The 24,000-nt window shown below is 46.3% G+C and overlaps 1 protein-coding gene across 1 annotated transcript in view; it reads left to right on the top strand.

Moving 5' to 3' along the window:
- The window catches only part of LOC134088087 (probable G-protein coupled receptor 153), a 41,829-nt gene that overhangs the window by 6,190 nt on the left and 11,639 nt on the right, over nucleotides 1-24,000 (top strand). The window contains exons 2-3 of the mRNA XM_062542017.1: nucleotides 6,090-6,802; nucleotides 12,565-12,994. Coding sequence (XP_062398001.1) covers nucleotides 6,447-6,802; nucleotides 12,565-12,994 — 786 coding nt within the window. The 5' untranslated portion in view covers nucleotides 6,090-6,446. The remainder of the gene's footprint in view (nucleotides 1-6,089; nucleotides 6,803-12,564; nucleotides 12,995-24,000) is intronic.

Raw genomic sequence — 24,000 nt, 5'->3', positions numbered from 1 at the left:
ACCCCGTCTCCTCCCGAGCTGCTTCAGACGTCCTTGCATCTTCTTGACATTCTCCGAGTGAGAGTGACACACCGAGGTGTTTAGTTTGTGTTGTGTCAGAGTCACCCTGTGTGTGTGTGTGTGTGTGTGTGTGTGTGTGTGTTCGTGTTAGTAAGCATGTCCTCTCAACAGGAGAGGGATTGCACTGCTATTTGTGCATTTGTTGGTGCTTTGTGTTCTCTTAAAGACATTGTCAGCTGTCATTGTCAGGCCTCGATTTTAACCTGTGATGCATAAAATAAATGACACAGTACTGAACGCAAGCAGAACTTTTGATGAACTGTCTGATGCATCTGAAATGTACTGAATTACCCACTTTAAGATTGCATTCTATTGTAAATTCTCAGTCTGTATCCTAATTGATGTTGATATACAGAAACAGAAACTCAATAATAGCGTAACTGCCCAAGGATACTTGCACATACAATTACATACAAACTCCTCCTTCATCGCTAATGGAACATAATGGTAGCCAAAGGTAATCATATAGTACTGTTTAACGATCAAAAAACAATTAATAATGTATAGTTAACATTAACACGAAGCATTCCCGAGACCAGCAGTTAAGTTATGTTTTCGGGGCACTGAAAACCCTGACAATAGAGTTTGAGGTAAAGCAGTTACTGAGTGAAGTGAAGTTCTAACGTTCCCCAAGAGGGCTGTTCATTTAGCTGCTGGCATATCCTATGACACAATTCTTGCTCTCTATTTACAAAGAGATTCCTTTGAGGTTTTGATTACCAAACATGGTTTAAGTCCCACAGTGTGTGCACTTCTGCACTGTGGTGAGTGACACAGGTGGGCCTTGTTGTTTACCATATTTTATGGCATATTAATCTCACCTCACAGTCAACCCTAGCAAGCTGACCATCCCTCATCTCAAGTGGGGCATCTGTTTTGAACGTGCATGCAGCCCTTGTACAGTAGGGAGGACACTGGCCTGAATGAATGTTGCGCGCATCCAGCCATCTTCATGTTTGGTTATGTGGGTCCGTGGTCTTCATCAGGGCTGTCATTGCGGTGCTCGTACCTTCCTCTAGAAAGCGCACTTGATGGTGTAAACACGGGCGAAGTGCTCCACTCCATCTCCCCTGCGCTCCGCTCTCCACCCGCCTGTCTGTCCAAAATTGGGAACAAGTGTGTGTCAGTACTGAGATGAGACAGCCATGAGGATCATTGCTTTTTTTGTGTTTTTCGACAATGAGCTTCTTCAACTAACAGCCTACGCTATGCTAAATAAAGTGTGCATGTGTGTGTGTGTGTGTGTGTGTGTGTGTGTGTGTGTGTGAGAGAGAGAGAGTTGTGTGTTTGTTTGGGGGTCGTTGTGTTGTGTATTTATGTGAATATGCGTGGATGGTGTGTGTATGATTGTTGTGTTTGTGTGTGTGTGTGCATGTCTAAGTAGTATGTGTGTGTGTGTGTGTGTGTGTGTGTGTGTGTGTGTGTGTGTGTGTGTGTGTGTGTGTGTGTGTGTGTGTGTGTGTGTGTTTGTGTGTGTGTGTGTGTGTGTGTGTGTGTGTGTGGCCAGAGTGTTGCTGAGGCTGGCACTGGCCAGGGACGACGCTGCCTCCCCCCATGCAGCCCCACATCGCTTGCGACAGCCGTTGAAACCCTCTCGGCCTCTCGGGCAACGCGCGCAAATGCGTCACTCCCATCAGCAAGGGAGCAGCGCGCCTGAACTTGTCCCAACCAAAGGGAGATGTAGGTCAACATCACACCTCCTCTGCCCAAGCCTCCCCAAGCACAGTAACCGACATTCAGAGAGGAAGAGAGAGTTGGCTCGCTCCAGCTCCACTGTTCACTGTGTGCTAAAAAGCACTGTCTGGAATCGACAAAAAAAGACCTTTGTTTTAGATGGATGGTTGCCAGATGCAACGACGTCGTCTTGTCAATGCTCGTACTCTATAGCTAGAGCTAGAGGATTGTAGATCAAACAGGGAAGATCATCAGTTGGTGTGGACATTATTGAACACTTAAGGCTGAGGATGGTGGCGGTGGTGGTGGTGGTGGTGGCCATTTATCGTAGGGCCTAACTGTTGTGATGGGCGGTGGAAAACAAATTTCCATGATTAATGATCCCCTTCATCTGTTTATACGTTCATCGATGCATCTCTCCATTCATCTCCTTCGCCAGTCTGTCAGCCCAAGGGATGGATGCAGATGGTACGGCTCTAACGTGACCATCCATAGCCGTAGGATTACTGATCAAGGTTACAGATGGGGGTCAAAGCTTCTCTCTCTCTCTCTCTCTCTCTCTCTCTCTCCCTCTCGGCCCCTCTGGTCGAGTACGTCATCGGCACATCTGAGACTGACCTCGGCTCACACGCCCACCCACATCTATTTCTTGCCTTGTGGTGCTCTGACCTCCCCGTCGTGTGACGCTCGAGCCGCGCCGAACGCACAAGGCGCACGCATACGCAGGCCGCCGCACCTCATGACCTCCGAGAGTCCGTGTAATACTCCGCTCGCTCAGTCTAATAATCTCTTGATGTCAATTTTTACTAACCACACGTTCGCTGTAAACAATCACGCCCCCACCTCCGATTCCCGTATCGGCAGGATAGAGCGATGATACCCCATTAAGGCACGAAAAAACCCCCACAAGCTTTCCCTCAGACACCCCCCCTCCTCCCCCCCAACGCTCTTTTACCACGGGGGTCATGCAGACAGCTGATTTGCAAACCCATCCATTACTCATGCGGGCAGTGGGTGGACAGCTAATTGAAGCCCCTTATGCAACGCCTTCACAGCGCCTTCATTTAAATTCTAATGTTGAGGATTACGCGTATAAAAGTGGCCCACGACTACAAGCGTCGGCTGCCTTATTCAGACGTTTTTTTTTTTCCACAATGGCCGTTATAAATCCCGTCTAAGGTCCGCTTAATGGCGGGATTAAATGGAATGACCGCCTGATGAAAGGGACTGTGCGGCAACCAAGAATAAACACAGGAACGGGCCCCTTACGCAGTACAGAAGAGTATTAGTATTAGACTTTTAAATAGGTTTCATTGTTTTGGCCCTGTCGCTGGAAAATTGCATATTTTGTTATTTTGATGGTGGGTTCAAACGATGTGCATTACAAGTCCACAGGGACAGTGAGGCCTGGGAGAGGGAGAGAGAGAGAGAGAGAGAGAGAGAGAGAGAGAGAGAGAGAGAGAGAATGGGATTTAAATGGTGAATATAGGGACAGCTTGGTCTGCAAACGGATTTGTCTGGATTTGGAGATGCCTGTGAAATCTGAATGAGTATAAGATGAGATCGTAAAGAGGTCAACCCACTGGTAAATAGGGGGGTTTAATGTGTGTGTAACGTGGCGGCATTAAAGGCCTCGGCCTCACACACAGACTAGTAATTGAATGTCTGGCATCAAAGGGAGCAGCTGTAGCTTTGTAGCGAACACAATGTAGCATACAGGTTGTCACTTAACGGGGAATGTGCTTTGGGACAAGAGCTTTGTGGATACAGAGCTAAAAGAAAACGTCAGATTACCTGTGGTAGAAAGTGCAGAGAGAGAGAGAGTAAAGTGAGAGGGAATTGGAGAGAGAGGGAGAGAGAGAGAGACGTAAAGAGACGCAGGAAAAACTATAAAAAAAAGACCTCAGTTTAAATCTTGACCCTGACATTTAGTTTATTGCCCGCTGACGCTTGGCTCTTGCATTTGCAGTTAGCTCATTACTGGGCTCTGTTTTGGAAGCTAGGACACATCGGTGCTGTCTGCGGCTGCACAGGCCCTCGGTAAACTGGGCCCCGCTCCCTGCTCCATGCTGGGCACTAATGTGCAATCTCTCTTTGTGCTCAGCCAGGCTGTTTCACCTCTCTCATCTCTCATGGGCTACAGGGGAAGGGTAGAGAAGGACACACACACACACACACAACATGTGTGCACAGTCAGGCGCTCACTCCTGCACATGCACATTCTTACTCTCTGAGCTTTCATTCAAAATGTGCTATGGCAATAGCGGAATTGGAACTCTTTGGCGTATTGTCATATTGATGTAGTGGGACTGGCCCCAGGACACTGGAGCCTAGTGGCAGCCCCTACCTGGCCGCCAGCAGCATTGGGACTCCTAACGAGTACTCACAGGGCACAGGGCACAGAGAGAGAGAGGGGGAGGTACATTATTATGGATGTATGTTATTGGTGTAATTTCCCAACTATTATACATCGATTTAGCAAAATGTATTTTGCTATGAAGTTGATACACGGGGACAGTTAATATGGTATGGTTTTGTTTCTTTTAACTTGCATAAAACACAGCCCTGCGGCTTACAGTATAAGTATACACAGTGTAAAGTGTGCAGTGTAAAGTTGCATTGTGGTGTCTGTCTTTCCTCTAGATGTAAATACTATGATCAGTTCAATGACGTGTTAAATTCCGTGTCAATAGGTATACTACTAAGCTGCAGTACTGAAAACATTGTCCTGCCCTCCACCTTTTGTTGATCAGCATCAGGATGTTTACCTGCTATTGGACTTTCCTAACAGTTGTATCTTTTGCTGAGATCTGCAGTGTTACGTGTCTGGATGCTACATGATCCACTACCTGACAGCCAGAGCAGTGTGCAGCCTGGGCCGATGATGGCAACAGTATCTACCCAATCTCAATCGTAAACCAGAAGATTGAGCGAGAGAGAGAGACAGACAGAGAGAGGAAGAGAGAGAGAAAAGAGACTGCGCCGATATGTCAGCTGTAATAAAACGTTAATCGAGAGCAAACAGATGCTGAAACACTGAGGCAGAGGCAGACACCCAGCGGCCAGATTATCAAACGTTCACACCGGCGCGGTGCTGATAATGATCCCCGACATGACATGCAAGGCCCAAACCCAACAGATTGCACAACCTGAACCTTACGTCACTGTTCCGATTCTGTGTGTGTGAGTGTATGTATTTTTCTATGTGTGTGTATGTATGGGAATGTGTTTTTCTCTCTGTGTGTGTGTGTGTGTGTGTGTGAATGTGTTTTTCTATGTGTGTGTGTGTGTGTTTCTGTTTGTGTGTGTGTGTGTGTGTGTGTATATGGGTGTCAGAGCGACTAATTGATCAGCGGGCATATTGATCAGAGTCGTGACTCCATCTGCTTGCTGACGCGGTGGCACTGCCAGTGACGACCAGACGGCCTGGTTCCCTTTCGCGTCTAGGCTGGCAGGGGCCACATACCATGGAGATGCATGCAGGATATGGGTACACAGACATGGCATCTATATGTCCCAGAGCGCAGTCAGCTCCATACCCATCTGTGAGCACGTGCAGCCCCCTCAACGGCTGGGAATCAGTAATATGGTGTGTCACTGTGAGATATCCTTATGCTGATAAAGAGATGGTATCAGCAAAAGCTATTTTTAATGTAACAATTCAACCTCCTTGTTTGCAGCATTTCCCAACTCATTTTATGCAGCGGATGTCAGGGGGCTGTAATTTATATACATTTGAACACTTTTCACATCAAAGCAAGTACAATGTTATAATGATGATCGCTGAAGGTGCTGACAAATGTGTGTTATTGTGCCCTTCCCTAATATTTAGTTTATGCTGAAGACCTGTATTAAGGTTTCTAACAAGTGTTTCTTTTGATCTCTCTCTCTCTCTCTCTCTCTCTCTCTTATCTGTTCTTGCCCCAACGCTCCCTTCACCTTTCATCTCCTGGGCTGTTACACCTTCTTACCTCACCCTCCCTCCACTCCACACCCATCTCTTCCTCCCAAACCTTCTCTCCTCCTCTCTTTTGCATCTCTTGTGTTTTGTTCTTCTCCTTTATTCCTTTGTTTACATTTGTTTTCATCTCACTTCCCACTTCCCTTCATCTCTTTATCTCTTTATTTACCAACTTTGTATCTGTTATCTCCTCTTGTCATTACTCCTCTCCTCCCTCCTCCTGTCTCTCCTCGCCTCTCCCCTCTCCTCTCTCCTCTCTCTCCTCTCCTCCCTCCTCCTGTCCTCTTCTCTCCTCCCCTCCCCTTTCCTCTCCTCTCCTCTCCTCCTCTCTCCTCCTCCCCTCCCCTCTCCTCTCCTCTCTCCTCCCTCTCCTCTCCTCTCTCCTCTTCTCCAGGACTGTTGGCGCTCTGGCTTGGCGTGTCTGCGCCTCCTCCTCCCCCCTCCTCCTCCATCGTGTCCCGCGGCCGCCGACACCATGCTCCGAGTGCCCCCCGCCGCCCGGCGCCTGCCCCCGCAGCAGCAGCAGCCCTAGCCCTCCTTGCGCCCGCCCCAGTAGGATGCCCGGTCTCGTCCAGGCTCAGGCTCGCCCTCGTCCTCGTCCTCCGCCCCGCCGCCACTGCTGCCGCCGCATCATCTCCGCCTGCCCCCACCGACGCCACCTCTCCTCCTCCTCCTCCTCCTCCTCCTCCTCGTCCGCCTCCGTCCCGACCTCGCCCGGCCCTCGGCCGCGGCGCCCCGCCCCGCCCGCGCCATGAACGATGAGGAGGTGATCGGCACCAACGCGCTGGCCTGGCTGGTGTGCTCGGGCGTGTCCATCCTGGCCAACGCCTGGGGCATCCTGAGCGTCAGCGCCAAGCAGAAGAAGTGGAAGCCGCTGGAGTTCCTGATCTGCACGCTGGCGGGCACGCACATCCTCAACATGGGCATCCCCGTCACCATGTACTGCGTCATCACGCTGCGCCGCCAGCACTCCGCCTACGAGTGGAACGAGGGCCTGTGCAAGGTGTTCGTCTCCACCTTCTACACCCTCACGCTGGTCACCTGCTTCTCCATCACCTCGCTCTCCTACCACCGCATGTGGATGGTGCGCTGGCCGGTCAACTACAGGTGAGGCCTGACAAGCGAGAGGTGTCTGCTGAACTGCGCTGTCATGTTTTTCAAGTGTGTTGTGTTCATTGTTGTTGTGTTGTTATCAAGTGTCTTTGGTCACATATCACTTATCACACATTCAGCATAGGCAGGGACAAGATGAGTTATATGTACAGTACAGTATAATCCATATCAGTCATACTTAGTTACTAAAAAAGGAGTGCCTTGGATTTTCTTTGGTTTTTGGCATTCAGAATCCCATCCAAGGAGCACCTCAAACTTAAGCAAACTTTTGAGTCCAGGAAGTGCTCCTCTCCTCCCATTTTTTAATCATGTTTAGTTACTATTTGGACATACCAACTGTGTTTGAAGGGAAAAAATAAGACCATCCCTATGTGTGTTTGAAGGGAAAAAATAAGACCATCCCTATGTTTAGAACATTCACTTATTCGCTGCATATGGTGGCTATATAGTGCCATACGCAGTGAATGTAGGGATGTTCTGAACAGGAGGTATATAATGGGAGCAGAATGTTCAGTGCATTCAAGACATGTTGTGTTCTGTGGGGGCAGAGGGTTGTCTGCAATCCATAGATTAAGTATTTATTTCAGTCGGTGTGTAACTCTAAACCCTATGAGATTACATAACCGCTGCAAAATCATACTGTGGAGCATCTGTTGTTCTGCCTACCTTGCAGTTCTGTCTAACTGGAAACACATCCTCTAGTATTTCTCTTTCACACGTCGTTCACATCTCTCAGGCACATGCAGTAGGTGTCACTCAAAATATATATCCTGCATAGTATGTATGTGCCGTGATATAAAAAAAGGATTCTTTTGTAGCTGATGTGTGTTGTTTCGCTGGTCAATATGAGAGCGGAAACAAAGGGATAGTTGCGTCTGCGCATCTGGACAGAAAGCTATTTATGAAAGCATAACTGGTGACCCCAGCAATAACGCTGACCGGGACTATGTGCTGATTCCAGCCAGGGCAGTGTCAGCGAATCTGCAGAATCGAAACACCGTGTAGTAGAGCTTTGCCGCACACGTCTGTGTAACAAATACGTACAGGTTCATACACACAAATGCACACACACACATACACACAAACACGTCTCATTAAATGTAATACATACGTACAGGTTCATACACACAAACGCACGCACACACATATACACACAAACACGTCTCATTAAATGTACAGGTTCATACACACAAACGCGCACACACACACACACACGTACAGTACACACAAACACGTCTCATTAAATATAATACATACGTAGAGGTTCATACACACAAACGCACACACACACACATACACACAAACCATCCGGCGTTGCATGATCTTGTTTTGAAACCCAAGGTAGCTCAGTGAGCATGCCCCAGCCCGGCTCATGAAAGGTTATGGCTCCTGAGAGCGGCTGCAGTGCTGCAGAGCTCAGCACAGCACAGCACAGCACAGCACAGCACAGCACAGCACAGCACAGCACAGCACAGCACAGCTCAGCACAGCACAGCACAGCACAGCACAGCACAGCACAGCACAGCACAGCACAGCACAGCACAGCACAGCCTTGTCTTGTCTCGTCTCTCCAAGCTGGGGCTGACTGGAGGAGAGATCACCTCCACTCTGGAGCTGCAGGAAAGAACATTCCCTCCAGCCATCCAGTCAGCCAATGAATATTTAAGAGCTCCAGTAGAGCAGGAGGCAGAGAGAGAGAGAGAGAGATAGATAGACAGAGAAAGAGAAAGAGAGAGAGAGAGAGTCGATGTGCGGAGACTGTATATAGAACACTATATGCCCAGGCCTCTTGCCATTGTACTAAAGCTGTAGTATTACACTGTATGTCCAACATGGAACGTTAGGCAAGCATTTGTATGCGCGTTGTGTCTACCCCAGCCTGTGTACTGTGTGTGGTTGTGGGGAGCGAGGGCGGAGAGGCTGGCTTATTATTTATGGGAGCAGCCGTGAGCGTGCGGGCCCGAGCCGGCTGGATCGCTGGGGGTGACGAGGAGCGTTTGTGACGCGAGGCTCAGCGGCCGCTGTAGCTCGGCCTGGCGCATCGCTGCCTCTCTCTCTCCCTCCCTCTCTTCCTCCCTCGTTCTCTCCCTCGCTCCCTCTCTCTCCCTCGCTCTAGTGCTGAGGTTGGGGCACATCTGCCAGAGCCGCTGTGTAGGTGAACCCCTCCTGCCGAGCGTGGTGGAGTCGCGGTGAGCCGAGCCGAGCCGAGCCGAGCGGAGCGGAGTGGCTCGCCTGCCTTCTCATGGCGATGCGGCACAGCACGGCACGGCACGGCACCACAATGTGTCTCCATCACCGCCACCCATTCATGTGCACACGCAGGGAGGGAGTCACGAGGGCAGTCTGCTCATGCGAGGCTGCCTGCGGTGGAGTCTTACGTAAAGCCAGCGCCCCCAACCCCCACCCCCCACCCACACCCCCACCCTCGCCACTCCAACCCAGAGGGGGCGCGGGGACAGCTCAAGCCAGTCGGATTCCTCCGTTTCACACGGACACTTGAAGCGTACATTGAATCACATCTCGCTCTGGCCTGCGTAACATCATAGGGATGTGTGTGTGTGTGTGTGTGTGTGTGTGTGTGTGTGTCAATGACTAGTTCTCCCTTTTCTTCGCAGAGACAATTGCTTTTCTAAAGAAAGAAAAAGTAATAGCAAAATGCCCACGTTCAAAAACCTATTATTCCAAACAACGTACAAAAAAATCAATATGAAGGCACGCACATCACAAACAAAGAATCAAGCGGTAGAGAAAGTACAAAAAGGCAAACAGTGCGACAGGATTGGAATGAGGAGTTGTCTGCTTAATACAAACAGCAATCATCCCTTTGAAAGCATGTTGATCCTCACACAATCAAAGCTGTATTGTTATTCCCTGCACAGCACGAACGCTGCATTTCATCACATGGCTGTGTGTTTCACCTGACGCAAGGTTTTGCACCATTCCATTCCTCCAGTCCCAGCATGAACCCACAGTCTGCTCCTCAACAGGGCCTTTAACAGTTAAGGGAAATGGCAGCGAGCATTGCATTAACATTCTGTGGAAAGAGACGCACAGCCTCCAACATCTGTTCTCATCAGCACCCAAGAGCTCTCTGGAGAATTCCGTCTGTTTGTTTATTTTATTATTTCTTTATTTATTTGGTTTGTTTATTTATTTCTTTTTTACGAATATAGCACTGCACTTACTGTCAGTCTCCATAGACAGTGTCGAACACACACACACACACACACACACACACACACACACTGAGAGAGAATGAGAATCGTAGAGAATGGAGGGACTGGAGTTCTGCTCCCTCCCCCTCCCCCTCCTCCTCCTCCTCCTCCTCCTTCTCCTCCTCCTCCTCCTCGACACACTGAAAAGATGATGAATGATGACTCACCTGCGTGGTTATTAAATTATTTTCCAAGCAGCAGCCCTGTTTGGGCAAGAGGGCAAAGCCGAAGATAAAAGCGAACGCAGAGCTGCGGTGGAGGACGGAATCCAAGCGGATGTACAGAGAAATAGGGAGGAGAGGATTGAAGAGTATTTTCATTGTTGTATTTCACTGAGGGAGTGAATGAGAGAGAGAGAGAGAGAGAGAGAAAAAGAGAGAGAGAAAAAAGAAAAGCAAAGGTTTCAGGAGAGGTATTCCCTGGGGCTCCCTTGCTAAACCGATCATCCAGCGAGAGCCAGAGCCGCAGATGTGTCCATTTTGATTAAGAGCCTTATTACCTGCCTGGCCGCGGTGACTTGGAGCAGAGATGGATTCTGATGCCTCAGGACAGAAAGCACGTCAACGTAGAGTTTTAGCCTCTTATCCGTTCCCACTGAGCTCTCAGGATTGGACGTGTCGTGAACCTCCCAAATCTGGGTTCAAATAAGAGGCCATGCAGGCAGTCTAATAAGCACTCTGGATGGCCCCGCTGTGGTTGAGGCTGAGATGCTCCACACACAGTGGGTGCCTCTCAACATCTCTCCTCGGTCCTTGATGCTCGTTCCCCTCCAGGCTCGTTCCCACTGATCTAGCTAACATTGGATAGACTATCCCATTGTTGCCGCCCCATCATTCTTTATGTAGATCAGCGAGGACGAGGACCGAGGAAGCAAGGGAGGATGTATGAAAGACGAATCGGAGGCACACAGTGACTTGCAGAGCGTTGTGGATGTGCTCACCATGGGGCCAGTCCATGCGGAAAATCACTCTCCCTGCTCGCTCAGGCAGCCAATCAGACCCTCAGCGAGCCACTGACAGGCCTCGGAAACCCTTCAGCACACAGTCACCCTCAGAAAGCACCCCTGCTGAGAAGATAGCACAAGGCAATGCACGATCAAAGATGGCTTGATGAGATCTCCTGAGCCCCTTAAGGATATGAGCTTCACAGTACTGTGTGTGCACTGTTTACAGTTGTTTGTGTTAGCAACATATATTATTATCAAATGTTTTTAAAAATGACTCGGAGAAAGTTTGTCTGGGTGAAACGAGAGGTAGAAATCATGCACATTTAGGCATTGCAGAAAATCCCCCCAAGACCATGTGCTCACCTTTAGGTGTGAACGGCTAATGCCATTAAAAGAGAGCATATCGATCGAGCGCAGCCTGCGGATCTCCCAGCACGTTGAGGGAGATGGAGTGGTGTAATAATGGTGGGCTGCCTATTCAGAGGCCTCAGAGCCTCCGACTGAGCATCTCTGGGAAAAGTGCCAAGCTTGACCTTTAGCCAGGGCTCGTTCAGATCATTTATTTGGTCAATTATTCACGACGGATTTGATACTTTATTCTCAAGTCTTTGGGTGTTGTGGTGGAGTAGCGGAGTCACATAATTGGAGTGATTGTAATATACTTGAGTTGATGCCACAGTATTGAGTTTTTCTTTATTTTCTCTTTCTCCAGTAATTGATGTATTGGGTGGGAAAGGCTTGGCTCGTAAAAGTCATTTAATGACAAACTTATCACACCTAACAGGTTTACGAATTACAATCAATTAGGGCTCTCAGAACAAGGTTGCTCATGCATGCAAAGTACAAATTATGTGAATAAAGACACAATTTTGATAATGAGTTCAATCCATTCAGGATAGTTTGCCTTTAATGGAGTTATTTTTGTGTCACATAACCCTCCCATTTTCCAGGGTTTTTTTTATTCTCTCTTTCTTTGCTCCTTTACTCCTTTTCTCTCTGCTGCGATAGCAATGTTTAAAGCTAAGGTTCATCAGAATCCTGAGATATGCCTGCTTGACAACGGGAGAGATAGAACTAACGACTGGCTTTTGGCCGTAGCAACCATCCATTTAGAACTAACGACTGGCCTTTGGCCATAGCAACCATCCATTTAGAACTAGTAGCAGCAATTTGTCCTGCAAGTTTAGATAAGTTTGGATATGTGGTGGAAAGAAGTAGTTCTACGAACAAGACAGTTTTAGCAATGTAAACGTTTACAAAACCAGTTATTATAATAGGAAATGAACACTACACGAGAGGCAACAGTGGAATAAAGTTATAAACGAGAAATAAGCGGCATAATGGCCTTCGAGGTGACCTGTTCGATGGAAATAATGTCTCGGCGAAGGCAACTCGCACGTCGCCAGAGTTCTAAGCCCCCACCTAGCCATTATTTCCATCGAACAGGTTACCTCATCGACCATTATCCCTTACACGTACAGTATGTATGTATCTAATCTTTGTATATTTCAGTAACTGTCTCACTGCTGCTCACTTTGTCTCTCTATGTATCTTTGCATCTATATCTCTGTATGTGTGTGTGTTCCGTCCCTCAGGCTGAGCAACACTAAGAAGCAGGCGGTCCACACGGTCATGGGCATCTGGATGGTCTCCTTCATCCTGTCCACGCTGCCGGCCGTGGGCTGGCACGACACCACCGAGCGCTTCTACACGCACGACTGCCGCTTCATCGTCACGGAGATCGGCCTGGGCTTCGGCGTGTGCTTCCTGCTGCTGATCGGCGGCAGCGTGGTCATGGGCGTGGTCTGCATCGGCATCGCCCTCTTCCAGACCTTCTCGCTGCAGGCCGGCCACTGCGCCGACAAGAACAAGTTCAACGTGCCCACCATCGTGGTGGAGGACGCGCAGGGCAAGCGGCGCTCGTCCATCGACGGCTCGGAGCCCGTCAAGACCTCGCTGCAGATCACCTACCTGATCAGCGGCATCGTCTTCATCTACGACTTCCTCACCGGCTTCCCCATACTGGTAAAGAGTTCTCTGGGCTTTTGCTTTGTCTTCGTCTTGTCTGACCAGCGGTAGAGGCTACGCACTTTTTGTTTCTAATCTTTCAGTAGTCTTGACCACTTTGGTCACTAGTTTAGTAGGTGGTATTGGTGGACAGTAAAGGACTGGTCGCTGGTGACGTACAGCATGGAGCCTTCAGAGCTAATCATTTAACTCCTCTCATTAAATGCACAATAGACTTGGAAATAAATATGTGCGCACACACACCCACACACCCACTAACACACGCACACACAAACACGAACACAGACGCGCTCACCAGCGAATAAGTGCACTCTCTCAACTCTCGAGCATATACAACTGAAGTCTATGTAGTCTACAGTATGCTGTTCCACAAAATATGACTAAGAATCATAGCGCCGTTTGGAGTGGATTAGTGAGGGCCACTCACTCAGAGTCGGGGGTACTCCAGCTGGGCCCACTGAGCGCGTGCGGAGCAGCAGCCATGGCCAGTTGTGGGTGGGGGGCACAGCGGGAAGAGAGAGAGAGAGAGAATTTGAATTTCAAAAGCCCTTTATTACAAAAAAATATTAAAAGACATTACAATGTCACTTCTTAGAGGTATAAGATCATCAAAAAAACATCAGGACGCAGGTACAGGAATCTCTAGGAGGCTGTTAAATTGTACTTTATCCTTAGTCTGGTTTTCACCATACTAAGCTCAATCTTTGAGTTTGGGAAGGCTGCGCTTTGTTTCTACTGCACTTCGCGTCGCTTAAGTTTCGTTATCGTCACGTCACCGGCCAATAGCGTGCCAGGACTAGAGTATGACCGTTTCTGATTGGAGCCAAAGGTTCTGGCAATAAACAGAGGAGATAGATCGGCTGGTTTCCAGCCTGAGCTGCCGGGCGAAATTCAAATTCCCCGGAAGTTCAGGCAGGGTTCACCCAGCCTAATTTATCTGTCACGATATGCCAGAAGAGGAGAAATCACCTTTTTAAGCGGTGCGTGCACAACGGGAATGACAGCAAATCTGTTGAATCTTCGCCGGGTTTAACAGTCAAAACGTATGTTTTTTCGTGAAATGAGTTCACGATATAAAACTGTAGACTGTAGACTGTCAAATTATGCGAAAATGTGAAATTCAACATTTTATCCCGGAACTTTTTTTATTGTGGATCTTCTCAAAAATAACGTGCGCAAAGCGACTGATTTCGCTTTGAAGGGTCACATCTTAACTTGATAAAATGATAAAATGATAAAATTCAACAATTGACACTTATACCTTCGCTTCTGTGTGTACTTATAACCAAAAGTAAATACTTCCATGGAAAAAGCTTCATTGAAAGAAATAAACAAACTCTGTAAAATGGAAAATAAAGGCACCAAACATGTGCAATACATAAAGGCATGAAAAACAGTTTCCCTGTCGGCACAGAATGGGCACTCATGCCTCACATCTGAATTCAAAACACAAATAAAAGAATTGACAGCCACTGCACCATATAAAATCCCCCATTGTAAATCCCCAACCCTTTTAATTAATGGTGAGAGAGGGGGGGGGGGGGGGGGAGGGAAGGAGAGAGATAAATAGATCTTCTTTTTAGAATGAAGCAAAATACTTTTTTCTTCATAAAAACTTCATAAAAAAGACAGGAAAACAACATTGTCCAGAAACACTTTCTATAGCATTTCTCCGGCTAATCCATATTGGCATCTTTGCTTGCCCACTTACAAGGTTCAATAATTGGCACTGTGATTTGTTTCTTCTGTGAGTACCAAACACCCAACATGAAACAATGATTTGTAAACACCCAAAATTAAAACCTTTGAATATCAACTCTAGGCGACAAAACAAAGAATCAAGTCAGACACATTCCATAAAACAATGAAAAACGATGTATCTTTCTGGACAAATAGGACCTTCAGTTGGATTTACATCACAAACAAAGGAGTTGACAGTTCCTGTGCCATGTAAAATTGCCCACTGCAAATCATTACACTTTTTTGATAATGGTGGTTTATACAAAGCTCCCCATGCAGGTTTTTTTTAATTTTTTTATTTGAGGCTTTTACACAAGCTTTATAAAAAACGTTCTCATCTATAAATTCTAAATTAAAAGCAGTTAAATCTAATACATGGGTTTCATCAGGTCCCTTTCCACAGGTGTATAAAATCAAGCACCTTGATTATGAATGCGGTCTACATGGTGATTGATTAATACACCTGTGGAAAGGGACCTGATGAAATTCATGAATAGATTACAAACACACCCAGCATAATCAGGTGTGAGACTTAAAGGGATAGTTCGGGTTTTAAGACACGAAGTTATATGGGTTCCCTGTCAGCAACGTTGTGCATCAGCACTGACTTACCCCCCGACAGCGTCCTGTGAGCCGAGATCCAGCCGGTTTTTGATCGTTTTTGATGCTGAACAAAGTAGTCCGGCAAGTTTCTGGGGTCACGAAAGTTAAGTGTTTTTCTTCTCAAAACCATATGCGTTGAAAAGAGTGATATATTTGCACCACAAAAACGTTGTCGAGCTGTCAGTAGCGCGCAGTGATAGGAATCGAGAAAAATAGTGCCAAGATAACGAGGTTTGAATTTTTCCTGGACAACGTTTTTGTGGTGCAAATATATCACTCTTTTGAACACGTATGGTTTTGAGAAGAAAAACACTTTACTTTCGTGACCCCAGAAACTTGCCGGACTACTTTCTTCAGCATCAAAAACCGGCTGGATCTCGACTCACAGGACGCTGTTGGGGGGGTAAGTCATTGCTGATGCACAACGTTGCTGACAGGGAACCCATATAACTTCGTGTCTTAAAACCCGAACTATCCCTTTAACAATGGGAAAGACTTCATCACTGGACTTTGATAACTCACTGTGAAATGTCTGTTATAGAGCACATGCTCTTTCTGTTAGAGCATGTCTGGAGAATTTTGACTCTTAACACACCACACACTACAAGAGAATCTCATAAGATAATCTTAAGAGCTTAAGAAAATCGCCCGTTTTCTGTCTTTGGTCGGAAGGGGGAAAATCGGGGCAAAATCAGCCGATTATCTTTCCCCCCTTTCCTTTTTAAGGTGTAGCCACATTTTCTGCATTACTAATAGTTTAACCCACTACAAGATCTCTTGGAGTTTTTTTCTATTATTCCTCCATTGCTTAAAAAATAGTCCAAGGAAGCGGCCATTCCTGCAGAAATGTCCAAGCGTAGGCCTACACCTCTAATCAGGGATTCCTTCCAAATTGATACATCCAAATCCAGCCCACCAATCCCAGGGGTTTCCACACCAAGTATTTTGGTCCATACACTGGAGGCGAAAAGCAGTAACCTTGTCCCCCTTCCTCTTTTGGTGAAAACAAAACACTTTGAGGTACCCAGTGCAACTTATCCCAGAAGAAGTCCAGTATTGATGATTGTATGCTGGAAAGCAGGCATGGCAAAGGGGCAATACACGTGAAACGATGCCACAAGGAAGATGCCACCAGATTATTACAGATTAATATATGCCCCCGATAGGATATTTGTGGACGAGCCCCCACTTATTACAATACCAAGCTGATATTATAATAAAGATGAGAGAAAACCGGGCGTTCAGGTTACAAGAATAACAACTTTAATTAGGTTTAGCAAACGAAGGGTAACGCCGCTCAAAGTAGTCTCCCCGAGACCCCTGGAGAACAGGGCTTTTATGATACGCTGACACACCTCCTAGAATTTCCCCAATCAGGAACATCAGCATCTGAACAGAGAAACAAAACAGAAAACAACCAGCAGGGGAAAACGAACGAACCTGCTGTGTTCATCACAAACCAGGACCATCTATTATGGCACCCTTTGATTTTCTGAAGGATACCATCCCAGTTTTTTCCTCTCCCCCTGCCCCATTTACCTATTAGTAGGGCTTCACTCTAGGCTGTGTGAGCAACGTAATTCTATATAAAAGAATGACTTTTAATTAGTCAAAAATATCCAAAAAGGTGCACAAACTCTACCACACATAAAATCCTAATACCTAGTACACTCTCAGCAGTTCTCAGTCCTGCGGCTCTCCCTCTGAGGAGCTCTCTGTCCTCTCAAAGCCTGCACTGCAGTTAGCTCGTCCCTCTGATCAAAGTCAGGTGTACCTATTAACAATCTACCTGCTGGCCAATTACTGGCCCCACTCTGAATGAGTCCTGTTATTCACATGGCTAGCACTACGTGCTTACGTGCCCCACGTAGTCTCAAGTATTAATTCGATTTTCAATATTTTTTTGATGTTTTACAATTATGACAGTAAAAAGGACAAAAAAAGTCCACACACTAAAGCTCCAATATTATTTATTTTTATTCACCACATGTGACGTTTCGGGACACACTGCCCTTCCTCAGCCCTTCCTTACAATTATGACCACATCATCAGCATATGCAGATAATAACAAACACACATTAGAATGTGTTACTTATGTGTTTCTGGTTTAAGTGTCACTTAAACCAGAAATAACTTTCCTAAGTTTGTGTAAAAGAGGTTCAAGTTTCCAGGGAATACAGCATCCCTGAAAGAGCACATTCCCCCTGAATGTAGAGCATAAACCACCATTCATCTTTAATATGCTTTCAGCGTCACAATACAAGACCTTTATCTTGGTGATTAGACCTAAGCTGAACCCGAATGCTGACAGTTTTCCAAAATTATTCATGTTCCACGCTATCAAATGCCTTTTCTTGATCTAAGGAAATTAGACCAGCGTCAAATCCCAATAGCCTTGAGAGTTCCAAATATCCTGGAAGTGATACTGTCAAAAATTGATCTGTTTGGCACATTATAGGCCTGATCAGAGTGAATGACCTGCCCCACTACTTTCTTCAGTCTAATGGCCAGAGTTTTTGAAAAAAAGTTTGTAATTGCTGCTCAGCAGCGCAACTGGTCTTCAATTCTTTACATTTTGCAAGTTGCCTTTCTTGGGAGGCAAAGTTCAAAACAGCTCTTTCGCAGGATGTGGGTAGCTGACCTTTGGAAATGCTCTCATTTAACACTTCTAGCAGATCCTCCCCAAGCACAGGCCAGAGGCCCCTGTAGAGCTCTATGGGGAGACCATCAAACCCAGGCGCTTTCCCACACTCCATGCCCTGAAGTCAGTCAGTTCCTCCAGGGATTGTGCTGCCTCTAATTCCATGGCAGATTCCTCTGAGCCCTTGGGAAGATCATCAAACAACTCCCTTTGCATGTCCCATTTTTTCAGTGCTTTCACAGAAGCATAGAAACTGATGGCAGTCTTTATTGCATCTCAGAAAGATCTATAGATAGATCCCCTGCTTCGGAAAGCAGAGCATGCATGTGTCATCTCTGGCCTTTTAATTTATTTTTTGTGATGACTGAAGAAAAAATTGGATGGAGCATCCATCTGTGCTACATCCTGATAGCGAGATCTGACCAGCACACCTTGAGCGCAGCAGATAATAGTATAAGTATAAATACTGTTATTCTGTGAGTGAAATTCGGTCTCTGTATTTTATCCCAATTTGTGAATTAGTGAACACACATACTAACCCAGAGCAGTGAGCTGCCTGCCCAAACAGCGGCGCTCGGGCAGCAGTGAGGGGTTGGGCGCCTTGCTCAAGGGCATTTCAGTCGTGGACTGGTCGGGGATTGAATCGGCAACCCTTCGGTTACAAGCTCGAAGCCCTAACCAATAGGCCACGGCTGCCCCTATCAACCAAGATCAACCAATGTCAATCTATGGGTGCAATTTAGCGATTCAGCTGGATCCTGAAGTTCTTCATTTTTCCATTTCCATCTCCAGGCTGTCCATAGATCTGATTATGTCACTAGTGACATTGCAAGTATATTGCTGACAAAGCTGTTTAATATGAATCTTCCCAAAATCCCACCACTGTTGTGAGGATTTAAAGGAAGACTTGTATTTCTGAAGTCATTCCAGAAAAAAAATTAAAACTTCTTTATTAAAATGTGTGTCACTCAGTAGCGTTGTGTTTAAGCGGCAGTATGCACTCATTGGCTTTATGTCTCGTGCCTATTACACTTTGCACCATGCTGTGATCAGACAAAGTAAGTAAAAAAAATATTACAACTCTGAAAAACATTACGATGATGCTGAAAACTATACACTCTATCAAGCTTAGCCAGAGACAAAACATTATCTCTAGCATGTGCCCATGTGTACTGTATAAGTGGTGGAATTAAAATCCCCTGCTAAAACTAAGTACTCATCTTTGTTACAATTATTCAATACATTACATAATTGGTCAAAAAAACAACATCCGATCAATCCCAGGTGAAGGTGCATAAACACATGTAAACACAAAAACATAGTGTTCAAAAAACGCTCTGATTTTTAAGAGTCATATCTCTACTTCACTCTCAACAGCATAAGACAGAGGAACAACATTTCTAGAGAAGCGCAAACCTACTCCACTTACAGAAGATTTATGGCTGAGAAAGGTTTTACCTTCTCATTCTCTAACTCATTTAACAGCATTCTTGTCATCACTATGTGTTTCTTGAATGAACATAACATCAATATGATTTTATTTATCCATTCCAAAAGCTGCACTCTTTTCCTTATGTCCCTTGCACCATTGATGTTTAAAGTTGCTATTTTAAAACTACCCATTGATAGGAGAGAGCGGAAAAACAAATCAAGGTTTGCAACTAAAGCCTACCTTACATTGACAGACTTTGCAAAGATTTGGAAAAGATTTTTTGAAAGACTACAGTCTCAGACCCTCTCACATCTAAAGACAATCCATGGAGTTTTTAGTCACAGTCTAGTCACAGGCCAGTCTCAGATTAGGATTTTGCAAAGACTGTGGGTCACTATTTACAAGACTGCTGCTAGATTCCTTAAAATTATTTCCATCCCACTAGGCTACACGTCATCATCAACAGGAACTCACATGGTAGCCTACTCATATCAAAGTATTTTTTTCGCGTTTCTGCAGCATTGTTTGATGTGTGACATCACTAACCGATATAGAGTTGTTCTGTCACGTAGAATAGCCGACTAATAAATTATAAAAGATGAAATAACAAATAATCATATAGGCTACAGCTGTCGCCTATTTTGCCCCTCCTGTTTCGTGTTCGACCGAGGTCACTATTGGTTTTTAATGTTCACGTCACTATTTGCATGAGCCACGACTGAAAAGACTACCGATAATATCAAACATGTTTGATATTGTCGTAACGGCAAAACTAGAAAAAGACTGACTCCGACGGACTTAAAACCGCTAAGATTGGCACCTTACACTAAACGATGTAGATGACGGGAGCGCGCCAAGATTCTAGTACAACTCCCAAGATTTCCGCCCGATTTTGGAAATTTAGTCGCCGACTGTTAAAACAGACCAAAATCGTTAGCCTGGAAGTGACGCGGGCATGTCCTTTCGCCGCTACAAAACGCTATTTTTATACCTCTTCTACTGTTCCAAACAACACTACACTTACGTGGTAGTGAGTAGAGGATCCCTAAAGCCTGACCGAAGTATCCCCACGTCTTTATGTGGTCGGATAGAGAGTCCAGAATGAATTTAATCGAGTCCGTACCTTTCCGGAAATGTTCATAAAGTGTTGAACAAGCGTTGCCAGCTGCAGCAGCAACATTTCCGGAAAGGTACTGACTCGATTAAATTTATTCTTCGGATACTTCGGTTTGGCTTTAGGGACCCTCTACTCACTACCACGTAAGTGTAGTGTTGTTTGGAACAGTAGAAGAGGTATAAAAATAGCGTTTTGTAGCGGCGAAAGACATGCCCGCATCACTTCCAGGCTAACGAGTTTTGGCTAAAAACGGTGAGCTCGAACTTTCTCAAAATACATCCGAATGACATGATTTTGGTGTCAACTCAACGTATGTACCCCCAATAGTCCGAAAAATTGATCTAAAGTGCATTTCACTCCGGATTATCCCTTTAACTAATCAGCTGCAAAATGCAAAGCCTGCAATCATGCTCCCAATCATGCTCATGAAAAGGCAGACTGGTCAACTGAGGAGTGTTGTAAAACACGTTCAAGCTGTAGGGTAAGCTCTGCAGAGAAGTCTGCGTAAAACGAGCGAACGAACGAACGAAAAGCGGAAGCGAAAACAGCAAAGACATCGCCAAACCTACATAGTTCCTCTTTAATTGATGACATAAGTTGTCCATACATTGCCAATTCACATTCAAAAAGTCGTAGTACGTTGCTATATGCAGGGGTCAAGAACATTAACAAGAACATTAACAAATTGTGTCTTTGATAACAACATTCACTTTGTCAACACTGTCCAGAAAAAGGACAACAGATCCATTCATCCTTGAAGCTGATAGGCTGTCTTGACCTACAACATTACTTACTGCTAAACCACATTCCTCAGCTGAAATATCAGAGCTTGCAGGTATTTTAATTATATGTCGTTTTCAAACACCACTGCTTTCTAACAAATGGAAACACACCCAATAAAAAAAAAACCCAAAATAACTAAGAAAAACACTATAACACACACAAAAGTGAGGGAATAATTAAATCATGAAACAAACAAACAAAAAAAAACAGGTTAAAGATAAAATGGTGGAGAGAAATCACTCAAACCAAACCAACAGTGTTCAAACGTTCCCGCACTCACAAACGCCACACCTACTCAGTCAGAGGGAAAGAGGGAGAGAGAGAGAGAGAGAGAGAGAGAGAGAGAGAGAGAGAGAATCGTCCTTAAATTTTAATGCTGCGTTGGATGTTTGTCCTCGGCCAGCCGGCGGTGCTGGAAGTTCCTCTGACATCAGCGGCGTGGCGTGGGTGGGGGCCACAGACAGGCTTTTGAGTCAGCATGGGGGATGGGGGCGCAGAGAGGAGAGGGAGATCACATGCTGTACCGCAAATATACACTCACTCTTTCTTTCTCTCTTTCTCTCTCTGTTCATTCCCTCTATCTCTCTCCCTCTCTCTGGGGAGGAGGGCTGGATGTGGGGAGCCACTGAGTCGAGCATAATGGGGTAAAAAAGAGAGAATGCTCATCATCATTCTTAATTAGAGAACTAATGTTTCCCAAAGAGAGCAGGAATGCTTTTTGCCACTGTATTATTTACATCGGGCTTTGCACTTAACCTCAGCCAGCGATGGAAGTAGGTCACAGGCTGTGTTTTAGTACATGTGTATGCATTTTGGGTGCGTGTATTCATTTGTGCTCTGTGCATGCTGGTGTGTGTGTGTGTGTGTGTGTGTGTGTGTGTGTTTGGTTGTGTCCGCTAATACTTTGTTTGGATTGTGCATACCAACAAGGTTTTGGAATTAGAGCCATGTGTTTTTGTCTGTCTCTTACGTGTGTGTAGTCATGTTTGTTTGTGTCGTGCTGTCGTGCACAGCAATAGCAGCCACCCTAATCCTTCGCCCTTGTCGGACTCTTTCAAAAGGCGCAGAGACAAACCGATATGAAAACACTCCGCTGCAAATCTTGGCCCTCCAGGTTGCCCATTTATACAAATTAAGAGTCATTAGGAGCCAGTGCTCAGAGCAAATTGCGTCCATGTGTCTGATAAATCTGCCAAATAATGGCTACTGTTGCATAGAAAATAGGCTCGGGCATGGGAGTGTCAAGATGTTCTCTCAAGGAGAGGGCCAGGATGAGATGCCTTTGGGCTGCGCTTAAAAATACATGCTCACCCCCTGCTTGCATTTTAATATGGCTCTTTGTGGATCACTACGCTGATGTCGTGTTCTGCCCCAAACACAAAATGGAACTGTATTTCTGCAGAAAGGGGGCCCAGACGTTTTGGCAAAACATCAGAACAGATTGTACAACATCAGGCTCGATGAGTAAAATGAGTATGCAAGTTGTCAAATAAGACACATATAGGCCTGTGGATCTGGCTCTTCATCTTGGGCTGAAATAAAAATAAGTCTTGAAAACACAACTCTTTTTTGAGTGTCTGTTGTTGGAGTGTAGCACTCTTTCTGAGGTAGACATTCGGAGCAGGCACTGATACCAGGTCAGTGAATGTCATTGGTTGTCTGTTTACGCTCGTTCAGGCCTGTGCCATGACTACAGTGAACAAGCTGGATGTTAGGTTCTGAGGTGGAGAGGCCATGGTGTGCTTTGATTGTGCTGCTGATGCCCGTGAGATGTCTGACTGGTGCTCCGAGTTCAGTCAGCTGGGTTCCCATGCAGCGAGAGGAGGACCGACGCTCTGAGTTTTGCTCTCTCAACAGCTCCTGCATTACAGTGAACTCAACTGCCAATGCACTCTTTCAATGAATCTCCCCGGCAGCCCCTGGGTGTGTGTAATACCACTATAGTGTCGAGTCTCTCTCTCTCTCTCTCTCTCTCTCTCTCTCTCTCTCTCTCTCTCTCTCGGTCTCTTTCGGTGAGGTGAGGTGCCGCAAGAGACCTCCCCACGCTGGTGTCAGCCGTCACCAGTCACCCAGAGACCCTGAGGAGCTCTCTTTCCTCTCACGGCCCGCCCGCCCGCCCGCCCGACACACTCCTCTCACAGCTGAGGCTCCTGCGTGGCTCGCCTCCCTATTGTCTTTCGGCTGCCAGGAATCGTGTCAGCACTGACTGCTCCGGACAGCTCTCTCTCTCTCTCTCTCTCTCTCTCTCTCTCTCTCTCATTCTCCCTCTCTCTTGCTCTCTTTCCTTAGATATTCGTGTGTAATTACACAGGGGTAGGGGGTCCTCAGGGATGTACTTGCCTTGCATCGCTGGTGTTATTGATTTCTTCTATTGCACCATGTATGGAGCCCAATGGAAGTCAGGTCAGCGGGTATGCAGATGAGGAGCGCTGGAGGAGGCGGCGTGGTTAGCAGCAGTCCATAGGCATCGGGGGGGGGGGGGGGGGGCGACACCACGTGGCCTTTCTCTACTTTTGAAGAAAAAAGGCTCGGGCACGCTCGGAGCAGGGCTATCGGCGTGCGTCTCGGGCAGATGTCTGCGCGCTCGTTCTCTCTGTCTGTCTGTCTGTTCATCTATCTATCAGGCCATCTGGGGCTCTCCGTTGGTGTGTCTGTCTGTATATGCCTGGTCTTTCTTTCTCTCTCTG

The sequence above is a fragment of the Sardina pilchardus genome, chromosome 7 (assembly GCF_963854185.1).
Source record: "Sardina pilchardus chromosome 7, fSarPil1.1, whole genome shotgun sequence".
NCBI lineage: Eukaryota > Metazoa > Chordata > Actinopteri > Clupeiformes > Clupeidae > Sardina > Sardina pilchardus.
The sequence above is the reverse complement of the archived record's forward strand: the minus strand, read 5'-3'. Positions and strand labels throughout refer to the sequence as shown.